This window comes from Puma concolor, chromosome B2, assembly GCF_028749965.1.
Source record: "Puma concolor isolate L17-30 chromosome B2, mPumCon1.1.hap2, whole genome shotgun sequence".
NCBI lineage: Eukaryota > Metazoa > Chordata > Mammalia > Carnivora > Felidae > Puma > Puma concolor.
Genome location: NC_141671.1, coordinates 42,226,313 through 42,242,590, shown reverse-complemented (window position 1 = coordinate 42,242,590; position 16,278 = coordinate 42,226,313). Strand labels below are relative to the sequence as shown.

At 39.2% G+C, this 16,278-nt stretch overlaps 1 protein-coding gene across 3 annotated transcripts in view; it reads left to right on the top strand.

Moving 5' to 3' along the window:
* Nucleotides 1-11,858, top strand: part of ZNF318 (zinc finger protein 318) — a 43,704-nt gene extending 31,846 nt beyond the window's left edge. The window contains exons 8-9 of one of the 3 annotated variants that reach the window (XM_086706916.1): nt 1,299-1,452; nt 11,738-11,858. In XM_086706916.1, the coding sequence (XP_086563042.1) occupies nt 1,299-1,421 (123 nt within the window). In that variant the 3' untranslated portion in view covers nt 1,422-1,452; nt 11,738-11,858. Of the gene's footprint in view, nt 1-1,298; nt 4,536-11,737 lie in introns of those variants that run through there. The other 2 variants (XM_086706917.1, XM_086706915.1) reach the window with 2 other exon arrangements.
* Nucleotides 11,859-16,278: the final 4,420 nt, after the last annotated feature.

The following is a 16,278-nucleotide window of genomic DNA, read 5'->3' as shown; positions in this document are numbered from 1 at the left end:
CTGCTTCTGTCCTGGATCTTTGTATACAAAGCATTGTCTATAACAGCAAATGCATATCAAGGCTGCCAGTGGCCTCTTCATTTGAACAGCATTCTGGCCAGGAGGGGGACACACTGCCCCTGAAGCTCCTAGAAGAAAAATTGAGGGTAGGAATGGGGATAAACTGACCTTAGAGTTACCAATAAAAGACTTTTGGACTCTAATTTTCAGATGGCTACCTTTCTCCTTCCAGCCAGATTTTATAGGCGCGTTGAAGTCAGTCAGTCAAACCCACATCTCTGATTTGGCGCAACATCCTCTTTGTCACCTCATAAAAACTAAGCCAAGCTGCCATTTGATTTCCGGAAGGAAACAAAAAAAAAGCAAAAAGTTTGCTGTTGGTAGAAGGAGGAGGGATGCTTTCACTTCTTACTCTCTATTTTTGTTTCAACATCCTGACCATTTTATATAAAATATAAATATTTCATGCACATATAAAATAAGTACACTCACACACACACGTAAAATATGTAACTTTATGTCAGTAAGGGTTATCTGGTGCTGTGGAGTTGTAGACCAGGTTTGTTTGTTTTTTTTCCTTTGTGTGTGTATTTTTAAATATGTGTCTCTTTCACTCAGTGGATCCCTGTCTTCATTCTTCTTACCAGTTCTCTATCATTATAAATAGGTCCTGCTGCTTTTCCTTCAAGACTCCCTAAATTCCTGTATTCCCATCAGGGCTGGGCAATGTACATTCTTCAGCCTCCATTCTTGAAGAATATTATTCTTTTCTTGTTTCTCTTTTCCTCTTCCCTTTCTGTTGCCCCCACCTCTGTTTAGCTGTTTATGTATTTCCAAGTATACAAGCATTTGGCCATAAAATACTATAAATTGAGCTACTTGTCTTCACAAAGCTTACTTTAATGCAGGTACACAAAAGATACCACAAAGTCTTTGCTGCATTCAAGAGGATAACAGTTAATTCATATCTAGATGTATTGATTAAAAGCTTTATAGGCTTTTGTCCATTCCACTGGTGGAAGATCAGGAGAGAAAGGTGTTTTGTAGAAAACAATGGAAATGAGCATGTTTAAGGGAAGTGAATAAGCAGGGTGCAAGTAGAGGCAGAGTTACATGATAGAGGATATGGAGAAAGATGGCAAAGAGGTAAAGTCAAGCATATTGAGGTATTTTCTTTCATCTCCTCTGATACTCTGCTCCTGCTAAAGTTCCACCCAGCTCTCCAACAGCCTACCTACATAAGGATGATTATGAAGATGTTTACTGACTTTTGCCCGCCTCTCTTCCTTTCTTTTCAGGAGCAATTGCAGAAGTCTTCAGATTTCCAGAAGGAAGGACTGCAGAAGACATCTCTGCCTCAGGGAGGCAGGGATAGAAGCCACAGAGACCAAAGAAATGATGAGCGCCCTTGGGGCCAGTAGGTACTCACCTCTAAGGTCTGACTTTCAGAAGGTGGGTATGACTGCTGGGGCAGGAATGGGTTGTGGAGAAGACCCTGTGTTTTTAACTGCCAGGAAGTGGTGAATTGGGTGAGCAAGTATGTATGTCTGTATTTTTGTAGCAGTAGAATAGGGACAAGATAAGGATAGGCATATAGATGTATATTTTAAACTTGCCACTCCTCATCTCCAATTATCTCCTAACTTCCATCTCTCATTTTGTGCCACACTTACGTTAAAGCTGTGGAGTTCAGATCTTCTCATCCGTCCTGGATCCAGGGGTCCCAGTGTTCCCAGCAAGTAGAACATCTACTGTCTCAGTTTCATTCTTGTCCATTTAAGAATCAAGGTAAAAATTTGGCATGTCCTTAGAGGAGTGGGGTATGAATGGACAAACGAGGCAGAGGGATGGGGAGACAATCACAAAAGGTAGTGTTTGAAAAATCCTGACTTCAGGATTTCTGACTTCAGGACCGCTGTCTACCAGTTTTCATTCAGACTTACTACCTCTCCTACACTCACTGAAACATCTAGTACACAGAAGCAGGCAAGCATCGTTTCAAACTACCAGGGAAACCCCTTACTCTCTATCTAAAATGCTAGTAGGTACTTTATTTACTCCTTTTTGCACTTTGGGACTGTGGAGGAAGAAAACCAAAATCAAATAAAATTTTAGCTGACCTTTAAGTCCTTTAAACTCTGAGATTCATTTAAATCTGAGCTCCCCCTGATCCAGATTTGCCCTTAAAACTCTTAGCCTACTTTTTTTCATGATTTGTAAATCCAGGCATTTTTAGAGTCCCAGAGGTCTAATTTACTACCCAAATAAATCTGTGGTTTGGGTAAGTTTTGGGAATACTTGTAACACTACAAGTACAAAGAACTGCATAATATACAACCAAAGCCACCAAAGGAATAAGAAGTAAGGGGATAAGGGGTAAAAAGTATCTCAGGGCCTCTGGCTGTTGAGCTTCTGTCAGTTAAGGACTACTCATTCCTAAGGTATGACCCTGTGGATGAAGCAATGGAAAGCATTCTGGTGCCAGGGCTGCCAACACTTTGTCACCACCACTTTCTACTTTCTCTCCCTTGCTTCAACCTAAGATCTGTTTCTCATCAGCTACCACATTCCTCTGTTCAGGGACAATCAGGTGTTTGGTCACAGCTTTCATTCCTAACTTCCTGCTTGCATTCTCCAGTGGTATCTGAGGTCCACCTTTAAGATGTGCTGATCTGGGGGATGAGCAGGGGGAAAGGGAACATTTTTATTTATTTTATTTTACTATTTTTTTAATTTTTAATTTGTTAATGTTTATTTTTGAGAGAGAGAGAGAGACAGACAGACAGACAGATGTGAGCAGGGGAGGGGCCGAGTGAAAGGGAGACACAGAATCGAAGCAGGCTCCAGGCTCCGAGCTGTCAGCACAGAGCCTGACGTGGGGCTCAAACCCACAGACAACAAGATTGTGACCTGAGCCAAAGTTGGACACTTAACCGACTGAGCCACCCAGGCACCCCTAGAAAGGAAACATTTTTAGAGTAATATTTTTCCTCTGAACTTTTATTTGATATGCTAGAGTTCACACATATTATAATGATAAGATACTTAAGGCCTTTCTGTTGAAATATATTTCATATAACGTTAAATTTTTTGTAACATAAGATTCACCATTTTAAAGTATACAGTCCAGTAGTTTTTAATATATTCAGGGTTGTGCAACTATCACCACTATCTAATTCCAGAACATTTGTACCACCCCCCCCAAAAAAAATACCCATTAGCAGACACTCCCAATTATTCCCTACCCCAAAGCTGCTGGCAGTCACCAATTTGCTTTCCATCTCAGTGGCTTTACCTGTTCTGGGTAGTTTGTATAAATGCAGTCATACAATGTGGTCTTTTGTGTCTGGCTTCTTTCATTTAACATGTTTTCAAACTTCATTCACGTTGTCCCGTGTGTCAGTACTTCATTGTATTTTGTGGTTGAAAAATACACTACTTCGTCGATATACCACATTTTGTTTATCCACCAATTGACGGGATTTGGGGTTATTTCTGTTTTTTGGCTAATATGATTAATGCTGCCATGAACATTTGTATGCATGTGTTTGCAGACACAAGTTTTTCAGTTCTCTTGAGTATATCCTGGGTCCTATGGCCAACTCTCTAACATTTTAAAAATGAAGTTTTATATTAAAGTATAATGTGCATATAGAAAACAGAAGCACACACATCACAAGTGTTAAGCTCAAAAATTTGTATGGAATGAATGCACCTAGGTAACCAACAACCAAATCAAAAGATAGAATATAACCAACACCCCTGAAGCCCCTCTCATGTCCTCATCCAGTTACTACACTTTCAAAAGTGTAACCACTGTTCATTCAAGCCCACATTGGGCTCTGCATTGACAATGTGGAGCCTGCTTGGGATTCTCTCCCTCCCTATCTCTCTTCCCTCCCTTGCTTGCACTCTCTCTCAAAATAAATAAATAAATAAACGTTACACACACACACACACACACACACACACATTTTAGAAATGTAACCACTTTTCTTGACTGCTATCTGAGGTATTGTTTGGTTTTGTTTTTGTTTTATGGAGGTGAGATAAACAAGTGACATTTAGCACATTCACAATGTTGTAAACCATCACCTCTGTCTAGTTCCAATACGTTCTCATCACCCCAAAATAAAACCTTGTGTCTATTAAGCAGTTAGTTCTCATTCCTACCTCCCTTCAGCTCCTGGCAATTACCAATCTGCTTTCTGTCCCTATGGATTTGCATATTCTGGTTATTTCACATAGATGGAGTCATAGGATATGTGACCTTTTCTGTCTGGTTTCTTTCACTTAGCATAATGTTTTTGAGGTTCATCCATTTTGTAGCACGTATCAGTCGCTCATTACTTTGTATAGCTGAATAATATTCCATTGTATGTGTATACCACAGTTTGTCCATTCATTCATTGATGGGTATTTGAGTTATTTCCACCTTTTAGCTATTGTGAATTGTACTGCTATGAACATTCATGAAAAAGTATGTGTTTGAGTACCTGTTTTCACTATTTTTCAGTATATAACTAGAAATGGAATTGCTGGGTGATTATTTTTATGTTTAACTTTTTGAGGAACTGCCAAACTTTTCCACAGAACCTGAATCATTTTACATCCCTTTCAGCAATATACAATGGTTCCAATTTCTCCATATTCATAACACTTGTTAATTTCCTTTTTTATATATATTATAGCCATCCTAGTGTTTCATTGTGGTTTTGATTTACCTTTCCTTGATAACTAATGATATTTAACATCTTTTCATATACTATTTGGCCATTTATATATCTTCCTTAGAGAAATGTCTACTTAAGCCCTTTGCTCATTTTTTAATTGGGTTGTTTGTCTCTCTGTTGTAGAATGGTATGTATGTATTTTAGAGAAGGAGCGCAAGTGGGGGAGAGGGGCGGGGGGGGGGAGAGAGAGAGAGAGAGACAGAGAGAGAGAGAGAGAGAGAGAGAGAGATGGGGGGGAATCTTAAACAGGCTCCATACTCAGTGCAGAGCCCAATGCGGGGCTTCATCTCACAACTTTGTGATCATGACCTGAGCCGAAATCAAAAGTTGGATGCTCAACTGACTGAGCCACCCAGGCGCCCTTTTGTTGTAGAATTTTAAGGATTCTTTATATATTCTGGATACTAGACCTTTATCAGATACATGATTTGCAGATATTTTCTCCCATGCTGTATGCTGTCTTTTCACTTTTTTCTTTTGATGCACAAAAGATTTTAATTTTTTTTAAGTCCAGTGTATCCATTTTTTCTTTTATTGTTGGTTTGGTGTAATATTTAAGAATCATTGCCAAATCCAAGACCATGAAGATTTATCCATCAACTTTTTCTATGAATTTTTTAGTTTTAACTCTTATGTTTAGGTTGTTGATCTACTTTAAGTTAATTTTTATATATAGTGTGGGGTAGGGGTCCAGCTGCATTCTTTTGTATGTGAATATACAGTTGTTCCAGCACCATTTATTGAAGAAACTGCTTTTTCTACATTGAATGGTCTTGGCATTCTTGTTGAAATTGATTGGCTGTAGATATATGGTTATTTCTGGACTCTCAGTTCTATTCCAGTGGTTTACATGTCTGTCCTGATGCCAGTGCTACTCTATTTTGATCGCTGTAGCTTTGTAGTAAGTTTTGAAATTGAGAAGTATGAGTCTTCCAACTTTGTTCTTCAAGATTGTTTTGCTGTTCGGGCCCTCTGGCAGTTTCATATGAATTTGAAGATTGGCTTTTCATTTCTGCAAAAAGGGTCATTGGAATTTTGATAGGAATTGTTTTAAATCTGTAGATCACTTTGGATAGCATTGCTATTTTGACAATATTAAATTTTCCAATCCATGAACATAGATAGGATGCCTTTTTGTTTATTGAGGTCTTTTTTAATATCTTTCAGCAATATTTTATAGTTTTTTGTGTTTGTCTTTCACGTCCTTGGCTAAATTTGATTCTCTGTATTTTTTTATTTAATATATATTTTCAAAAATTTTTAATGTTTATTTTTGAGAGAGAAAGAGAGAGACAGAGACAGAGTGTGAGTGGGGCAGGGGCAGAGAGAGAGACAGAATCTGAAGTAGGCTCCAGGCTCTGAGCTGTCAGCACAGAGCCCAACGTGGGGCTGGAACCCACAAACCACGAGATCATGACTTAGGCCGAAGTCAGATGCTCAACCAACTTAGCCACCAAGGCGCCCCTGTTCCTCTGTGTTTTATTCTTTTGTATGCTGTTGTAAGTGGAATTGTTTCTTAATTTCCTTTTGGACTATTTATTGCAGGTATAGAAACACAAATCACTTTTATGTGTTGATCTTATACCCTGAAACTTGGCTGAATGTGTGTGTGGACTCTTTATAGTATTAATATTAAAAAATAAATACATATTATTAATATAGTGTAATATATATTATATATAAATAAGATCATGTTATCTGAGAATAGAGATAGTTTTACTGTTTCCTTTCCAATTTGGATATCTTTTATTTCTTTTTCTTGCCTAATCGCTTTAGCTAGAACTTCTAGTACAATGTTTAAAAGCAATGGTAAAAGTGACATCCTTGTCTGTTTCCTAATTTTAGGGGAAAAAGTTTCAGCTTTTTACCATTGTGATGTTAGCCCTAGGTTTTTTATAAATGACCTTTATCATATTGAAGGAATTCCTTTTTGTTTCTAATGTTCTGAGAGTTTTTATCATGACAAGGTGTTGAATTGTGTTAAATACTTTTTATGTTTTAATTGAGATGATTATGAGTGGGGTTTCTTCTTTCATTATATTAATGTTGTGTATTGCATTGATTGATTTTCTTATGTTTTACCACCCTTACATTCCTGGGATAAATCCTACTTACACAGTTGTTCATAGGGTTATCTTATAATACCTTCTTATTTCTGGGAGGTCAGCAGTAATGTCCCACTTTCATTTCTGATTTTATATTTTTTAATTTTTTGCCCAACTACATATCAGTTTTAGTAAAGCCATTATTCTTTTTGGGGGTGGGGAGGAACAGAGGGAGAGAGAGAGAGAATCTTAAGCAGGCTCTATGCCCAGCATGGAGCCCAACGTGGGGCTCGATCTCATAACCATGAGATCATGACCTGACCCAACATCAAGAGTCAGACGCTTAACCTATTGAGCCACCCAGGTCCCTCATTTCTGATTTTAGTTATCTGCATCTTCTCTCTTTTTTTCTAAGTAAATTTAGCTAAAGTTTTGCCAATTTTGTCAGTCTTTTCAAAATACCAACTCTTGATTGATTGCATTGATTCTCTATTGTTTTTCTGTTCCCTATATCATTTATCTCTGCTCTAATCGTTATTATTTCTTTCTTCCTACTGTCTTTTAGTTTTAGTTGTCTCTTTTTTTTTTCCTGTTTCCCCAAGCTGTAAAGTTAGGTTATTGATTTAAGATCTTTTTTAAAACATTTCACAGCTATAATTTCCCTCTTGGCACTGTTTTCACTGCATCCCATGAGTTTTGGTATGTTGTATTTTTATTTTCATTCATCAAAGCATTTTGATGAATTCATCAAAGTATTTTATTATTTTCTTGTGAGTTCTTCTTTGACCTATTGGTTACTGTATAGAGTGTATTGTTTAATTTCCATTTTTGTGAATTTTCCAGTTTTCCTTAAGTTATTTTTAGCTTCATTGTATTATGATTGGAGAAGATACTTTGTATGATTTCAGTATTTTTAAATGTATCGAGTTTTATTTTTTAGATATATTGTGGACTAACATATCTATTCTGGAGAGTGTTTCATATGTACTTGAGAAGAATGTATATTCTGTTTTTGGATAAAGTATTCTGTATGTTAGGACTACTTAGTTCAGTGTTGTTCAAATGTTTATGCATTTGCCTTTTATTTAAAAAAATTTTTAATGTTTATTTATTTTAGATGGCGGGGGGCAGGGGGCGGGGGCAAGGGGCAGAGAGAAAGGGAGACAGAGAATCCCAAGCAGGCTCCACAACTGTCAGCACAGAGTCTGATGCGGGGCTCGAGCTCACAAACAGTGAGATCATGACCTAAGCTCAAACCAAGAGTTGGTCACTTAACCAACTGAGCCACTGAGACACCCCTGGGCATTGGCCTTTTAAATCATATGAGAAACTAAAGGGGAGTTACAAACCACATATAGAATAATACTGGATTTTATATTTACCTATGTGTTTTCTTTGACTGGATTTCTTTCTTTGTATGGTTTTGAGTTATTGTCCTAGTGCCCTTTCATTTCAGCCTAAAGGACTCCCTTTAGCATTTTATGTAAGGCAGGTCTACTAGTGATGAACTCCTTCAGCTTTTGTTTCTCTGTAAAGGTCTTAATTTCCCCTTTGTTTTGAAGGATAGTTTTGTTGGATATAGAATATTGGTTGAGAGTCTTTTATTCTTCTACTCAGAATAATTTCAATAGTCCATCTTCAAGTTCACTCATTTTTTTCTTCTGCTAGCTTGAATCTGCTGTTGAATCCCTGTAGTGAGTTTTCCATTTCAGCTACTATACATTTTAGCTCTAGAATTTTATTTAGTTCTTATATAATATTATGATAATAAATGTATATTAAAATAATATAAATTTAAATAATTTCTCTTTATTAATATTCTTTATTCATTTGTTCATTCTCCTAGTTTCCTTTAGTGTTTTTGTCTATTGTTATTTGTTTTGTTTTGTTTTGGGGGGGAGAGTGAAAGTGTGAGCAAGGGGCAGAGAGAGAGAGAGAGAGAAAGAAAATCCCAGGAAGGGTAGAGGGAGGTGGGGGGAGAGAGATTGAGAGAGAGAGAAGCAGGGCTCACCTGAAGCAGGGCTTATGTTTTACCTGAATTGGGGCTTGTGTTCACCAGATGTGGGGCTCCCAACTCATGAACTGGAAGAATATGACCTGAACTGAAGTCAGATGCTTAACAACTGAGCCACCCCGGTGGCCCTGCCTATTTTTTTCTTTAGCTCTTTGAGCATATTGAAAACCTTGATTTAAAATATTTGCCTAGTTAAGTCCAACATCTGAACTTCCTTGGTGTGAGATGGCTTCTATAAACTTTTTTTCTGTGAATGAATCATACTTTCTTTATTCTTTTTATACCTTGTGATTTTTTTTGTTTAAAACAACATTTTGAATATTACAGTGTGTCAGTCTGGGAATCAGATCGCCCTCCCAGGGTTTGCTGCTGTTGATTATTGAAGACTGTTGTCATCCATTTGTTTATTAACTTTTCCAAACTCTTTTTGCTAAGACTGTATTTCTTGTTGTGTGTGACTACTGAAACTGTTTTATTATCTCAGTAGTCAGTCAGTGACCTGACAGAAATTTCCTTAAATGCCTGGAGTGAAAACACCACCACCACCAGCTTTTTGTAGTTTGGCTCTGAGCTGGGGCACTAGTTCAGTGCTAAACCAACTTGTCTGAAACTCTGCCTCAGCCTTCACCTCCTGATTTCATGGAGCCCAAAGATCATCCAAAGGTGCAAGTCTAGGGTCCTCTCAGTTCTTTTCTGAACATGCACTTTCATGCTGGGTTTCCCCAATCACATGATAACCCTTCAGAGTCCTTATTTTCCCATGTAGCTTTCTCCTCATGCTCCTACTTGTCAGGCTTTTAAATCCATCTGCTGCTTATTCCATTCTCCATCTCTTGCTTTAGGTAACCACCAGTAGTATATATGTCTTTAAATACTTTCAACAGATGCTACTTGGAAATCTACTTCAACCTGAGCGGGCAAAACAAGAGGTCAGACTCAGCATGGGTCCCCTGGGGAACCACTAGACAGGGCAGAATTTACAGCCACAATCTTTTGAGAACAAGGATGCATATATCCTCCCCTGGCACTAACAAGCCACACTAGGAATGTGGGCCACTGTCCCACAGCCACCACCAAACTGGGGAAGAGGGGATGGTAGACAGGTAAACAAAAATGCCATGTTTTGTTACTGATATTTAATAGCTGCTTCCTTCATTAAGCACCCCACTGGTTAGACTCCATTGTAAGTTTTATTAGACTCCCGAGTTCTGAAAAAGTTGCTTCTTTCAGTTTTTGCCAGCTTAATGATAGCTTCAGTGGAGGACTGATTCTTGTAACTCTCTACCATGCCATTTCTGTGACATCTCAATATATTTAACTTTTTGAGGAACTGTTGAACTGCTTTCCATAGCAGCTGCACCACTTTGCACTCCCACCAGAAGTGGGAGGGTTTTATTTTTTCCACATCTTTCCCAATGCTTGTTATTTTCTGTTATTGTTCTTTGATTACAGCCATCCCAGTGGATGTAAAAGGATATATCCTTATGGTTTTTATTTGCATTTCTTTAATAACTAAAGATGTCAAGCATCTTTTCATGTGCTTATTGGCCATTTGTATATATTCTTTGGAAAACTTTCCAAATCCTTTGCCCATTTTTTAATTGGATAACTTGTCTAAGATCCATTTTTTAATATATCATTGTCTAGTCTTTTTTCTTACATGGTTATCCTAAAAATCATGTATTAAGAAAACATGTATATAAAGGTATCTACAGTGTCAGAACTTTATACAACATGACGTAATTTTTAAGTACAAGAAGAGGCACTTCTACCTGTGTAAAGATGCATGTTGTATTAATTAGGACTCTTGGTTATAACAGAAACCTAACTCAAACAAGCTTAAGAAAAAAATGGATAGGGGATAATTTATTTGGTAACTGGAAAACTGGGGCAGCGTTATATCCAGGAGATCAGAGATGTCATTAGGACCCTCTCTTCCCCTTTCCCTCAGCTTTGCTTAGCCTCATTCTCTCTTCACTCAGGGGCAGGATAGTCCCTACAGTCTCAAGCTGCCATGGTCCTTATAGGTTTCTATCTAGAAAATGAAAAATGTATTTTTCCTAATAACACCAAAAATCTCTGGGATGAAGACAAGTGTGACTTGGTCCACATTCCTATCCCTGAACAGTTACTATGGCCAGGTGGATGAAGTACTCACACCAGGCCCTGCTCATAAGCTCACCATGGAAAGGCAGGCTCTACCCTATAGAACAATCTAGACTAAGTTGAATTCATGTGGAATGGGGGAAGGTGAGATTCCTCAAAGGAGATGCTTCTCTTTTTTTTTAAGCTTTTTTTTTTTTAATTTTTTTTCAACGTTTATTTATTTTTGGGACAGAGAGAGACAGAGCATGAACGGGGGAGGGGCAGAGAGAGAGGGAGACACAGAATCGGAAACAGGCTCCAGGCTCTGAGCCATCAGCCCAGAGCCCGATGCGGGGCTCGAACTCACGGACCGCGAGATCGTGACCTGGCTGAAGTCGGACGCTTAACCGACTGCGCCACCCAGGCGCCCCAAGCTTTCTTTTTTTTAAATGTTTACCCATTTATTTTTGAGGGGGTGGGGTGCAGAGACAGAGGGAGAGAGAGAATCCCAAGCAGGCTCCACGCTGTCAGTGCAGAGCCCAATATGAGGCTCGAACCCACAAATCGTGAGATCATGACCCGACGTGAAAATCAACAGTTGGATGCTTAACTGACTGAGCCACCTAGGCACCCCCAAAGGAAATGCTTCTAAATAGAAAATAAAATGTCCTCAGTAGAGCTGCAAAGATTCAGTGCTGCCTTTACGTTTGTAACCTTTCTTTTAGTGGCTTTTTATCACAATACGGATGCTCAAGTTCTTGTCCCCACAAGATATAATAATTATTGCCCTGTCCTTGGTGGAGGGTGGTGGTGGTAAGAGATTATGAATAAAGATGTTCTAGCTCTGCCTCTTCCAAAAGTCCCAGAGAAGAAGGGGAAAAGCCAATCATTTTGGAGTGGGAAGAGCCTGGAACTTGACTCCTGATTCTCTGATTTTGAGTTTCATAGAGGAACTGAGAAACTCCTCTATAAAAAGGTAAGCATTTGCATTTTTCTGAATTCATAAGATTAAACTATTTTAGTTTCATTAACATGGTCTCATGACCTGGAAGGACTGTTCTTATATATTGTAAAAAATTACCCACCACACCTTAGATGAGGAAGTTGCCGATGAATATCAGGTCTATAGCAGGCTGACCACCAAGTTTCACTCTTTTTGTTTTCTTCTCAGTTTCCAGCATATAAATACATTTTTCATGCTGCAAATTATTTGGATATAGTTATTTTTATATACTTTGAGGTGAAATATACATTTCGAAGTGATATTTGAGAAACCAAATTCATCTTTTTATGGAAAACCACCATTTGAAGCTGTTGTTGATTTCTTCATGAGCATAAATTGAAGGCAACTGTGGTAAAGGATCAGCGGGTCCTTTCCTACAATCTTCAGTCTGAATTAGCGCACAGCTGATGCCACTGAATCACAAAATCTAGCCCACTTAATAACCCTAAGCAGCTAACCACAAGTAGCTGTATACAGGGGGCTCTCCAGGTTCGTGTAACGACAAGTGGAAAACAAAGGAAAAGGTCAGACTTGCTGGTGTGTTTTTAAGAAAGCATTTCAGTCTGTTTTTGTTTTGTGTATATGTTTCTATTTTTTTAAAGTAATATAAATGACAAAGTTTACTGGTTGGAGGAGATATTCAGAATATGGAGTGAGAACACAGGTTATGGGAAATAAAGGTTAAGAAACACAATGATCAAGAGGTAAGACTAATTTTTCATTAACATGCCAGAACTGAATGAAACCTTTCAAGAGTCATCTAGGAACAAAGTTTTTGGTAATGCCTTAAAAGTCCAGCATGTGCTCATATACTTGAACAAATCTACAAAGATATAAAATAAGTGGACTTTATAGTTGTAATCAAAACCCACTGCAGTATGGCAGCCAAGTTTGTATGGTGCTTTACAGTTTACATAACACTTTGCCACATTCTCTCATTTGCCATATATTTAATGATAGACATAATTGTGCTACATACTAATTAAGTTTAATTAGTAAGTTCTTGTGAATGACTGTAATTAGTGGAACTGGTTTGCTGCCAAAGCAAATTTTCAGTTCTCATTTTATTAGTTACCTAGTATTTATAATCAGGATCAGCTTAAGTCGTATTCTGGTTTGTATCATACACACTGATCCTCATGAATATTAAGAGAGAAATTCCTGAGTTCTTACTCCTCGGCACTTAAGCTTCCCTTGCTCCAGGGCTTTTGTTGTACCGAAACTTTCAACTCCTACCAGTCCCCTCCTAACTCCACATCTCTTCATTAGCCTTCATCTACCCATTTTTTGAGGGAGACTTGTATATAACATTTAACATTCTTTCACCAATAAATATTTATTGAGCACCGTGTATCAGAGATTGAGCGAGGTGTTGGAAACATACACAGTGGTTGACAAAGCATTCCTGGTCCATGCCCTTATGGAGCTCACAGACTAATGGGTAGACAAAGCCTAGACTGGAGTGGGGAAGGTGGGCAGGAAGTTGTCAGACCTGTTTTACTCTCCCACTAAGCTACCAATGTAGACTTTATCATGAGTCTCCATTTGTCTTTTTTTCCTTGTGTGGTTGAACTCTCAAGCAAGGAAAACACAGTTATCATCAATTGTACCCCCTGGGCCCTCCAGCACAGGATATTGTAGGAGAGAGTGCCGGGGGCCAGTAGCCTGGTATTGAGTAGGTGAGGGGAACCTAAAGTTAGGCAGGAATTAGTGAGGAATTAGTGATCTTAAGGAGGCAAGTTCTCAGAAAAGAAATAGCATTTGCAAAGGTCGTGAGGCAGGAAGGAATTTGGCAGGTTTAAGAAGCTCATTTAGTATGGTTGGAGGGAGAAACAGGAGAAATGGCTAGAATTGGAAAGGTGTAGGCCTTAGAGCCAAGTTAAAAACTTTACCTTGAGGGTACTGAGAAGCCATGGAAAAGTTTCAGTGACATTTCCCTGTCTCTTGTAACCCATTATTTACCTGGATAGGTCCTCTTATCTTTACAGAGGTGGTGTGCAGACAGGTGTAGTATCTTTTCAGACTGAAACGCACCGGCAGCATAGCAGAAACCATGCTTAGAAGCAGGGGGTGGAAAGAGCTTGAGAGCTTGAGAGTCTTGGGTCTGTATGATTTGAACAAATCTTTTAACCTCTCCAGGCCACTTTCCTTTTATGTACAATTGATAATGTAGCATTTAAACCCCTCATCAGGCTGTTGTAGGGTCAGGAATAACAGGTACAGTGCCTATGACTGGTACTCCATAGGTGGTAGCTGTCTCTATTTTAACAGTGTTCTCTTGCTAACACAAATTTTACACTCTTCTTTGGGAATAGAATCACAAAATCATATACTGTACTGTCAAATTGTGAAGAAACCCCGAAGGTCTGCCTGTGTATGATGCTTGCATCCCTTCTGCAACGCTGGCGATCAGTTGGTTTGTTGTCCAGCATTATTTATAACATCCAGGGACAGGAAGCTTACTACTGTCTGAAACATCCACTCATGTTTGGGTTCTGCAAAAGGGTTCTTTTCTTGGACAGAATCCAAATCTGCTTCCCTGTGACCTCTCTCCAGGGGTCTCAGTAGTGCCCCTAATGCCTTGTCCATGTGACAGCCCTCAGGTGTTTGAGGCCATTATCTTCGCCACCACCTAGAGTTGAAGAGCTTATTTCTTCAGCTTCACAACAACAATAAAAGGGTCAATTCAGGGGCACCTGGGTGACTCAGTCATTTAAGCATCCGACTTTGGCTCAGGTCATGATCTCATGGTTCGTGAGTTTGAGCCCTGCTGTGCTGACAGCTCAGAGTCTGGAGCCTGCTTCAGGTTCTGTGTCTCCCTCTCTCTCTGACTCTACCCTGCTCACACTCTGTCTCTCTCTCTGTCTCTCTCTCTCTCTCTCAAAAATAAATAAACATTAAAAAAAATTTTTAAAGGGTCAATTTATCAAGAAAGACAGCAATCCTAAAGCATACATGTACCTAACAATAGACCTTGAAAACATGAAGTAAAAAGTGTTAGCGATAGATTTTAATTTTTTTTTTCAACGTTTATTTATTTTTGGGACAGAGAGAGACAGAGCATGAACGGGGGAGGGGCAGAGAGAGAGGGAGACACAGAATCGGAAACAGGCTCCAGGCTCTGAGCCATCAGCCCAGAGCCTGACGCGGGGCTCGAACTCACGGACCGCGAGATCGTGACCTGGCTGAAGTCGGACGCTTAACCGACTGCGCCACCCAGGCGCCCCAAACGATAGATTTTAATAAAAATAAAAGGGGCATCTGGCTGGCTCAGTCAGTGGAGCATGCAGTTCTTGATCTCAAGGTTGTGTGTAGACATTACTTAAAAATCTTAAAAAATAATAATAGTAGCTATCATTTACTGAGCACCCACACTATACTTGGTGCTATAGATAAACAGATGAGTCTCAGTCACAAGTAAGTAAGTGTAACACAAGTATACAGATACTGTGACCGGTCTGTGCAGGAAAAAAGTAGGGTGTAATGGTGGAGCACCAAGGGAACAATCATCTTTATGAAAGAGGAACCTGCCTCTTAGATGACACAAACTCTACCCTGACAACGGAATGGGTAATACCTACACTCAACTGGACTTCGCCACGCGTGGTATTTGTTAAAATATCACTTTAGAGGCTTTAGTCACACAAAGTATTCAAAACAGCCACGTCAGTAAAACAAGTGCATTTCTACAAGAAGTGTTCATTTTCCCTGTTAGCATTCTTTATAAAGCCTCTTTTAAAAGAGACAGAATAATAGCAGCCAGGCAAGGAAGAGGAGTGGAATACTGTGATTTACTGTATGTACAAATGGATGGCCAATATTTAGAAAGGAAGAGCTTCAACTAGTCTTTCCTAAGCACTGACATAGAAAAGACAAGGCATACTGTGTTTGTTACAGCCATACAGTACAGGAAGGCCACAGAAGAGAGGAGCAGCAAAGCACTTGCCCCCCAACTCAGTGCAAGTTGTGTGAAAGCAGCATGGTGCTCACACTGCAACACCGGCTTCTTTGTGTGGGGCCCTGTGCTGGATGCAAGGGTAAAGATGACCTCTCTAGGAGGCTGAGGCATGTGTCCAAGGTGATCCAGCACAAAGAGCTACAGGGCCTTGGGAAAGGATTGCTCTGGAAATTCAAAGGATAGATCCTTGGACAAATGAAGCTAACCTTCCTAAAGGAGAATACATACAATGTCTAAGAATAACTACAACGAAGTCCTCGCTGCCTTCTTTAAGAAGAAATGAATGAGAGAGGCAGAAACACAAGAGTAAATATTGGTGGAGACTAAAACTAATATTTTGCAAATTTGTAAAAGGAAGCCCATCAAGAAAGTTACAAAACTCTAGGGGCGCCTGGGTGGCTCCCCTACCCATCCAACTTCAGCTCAGGTCATGATCTCCT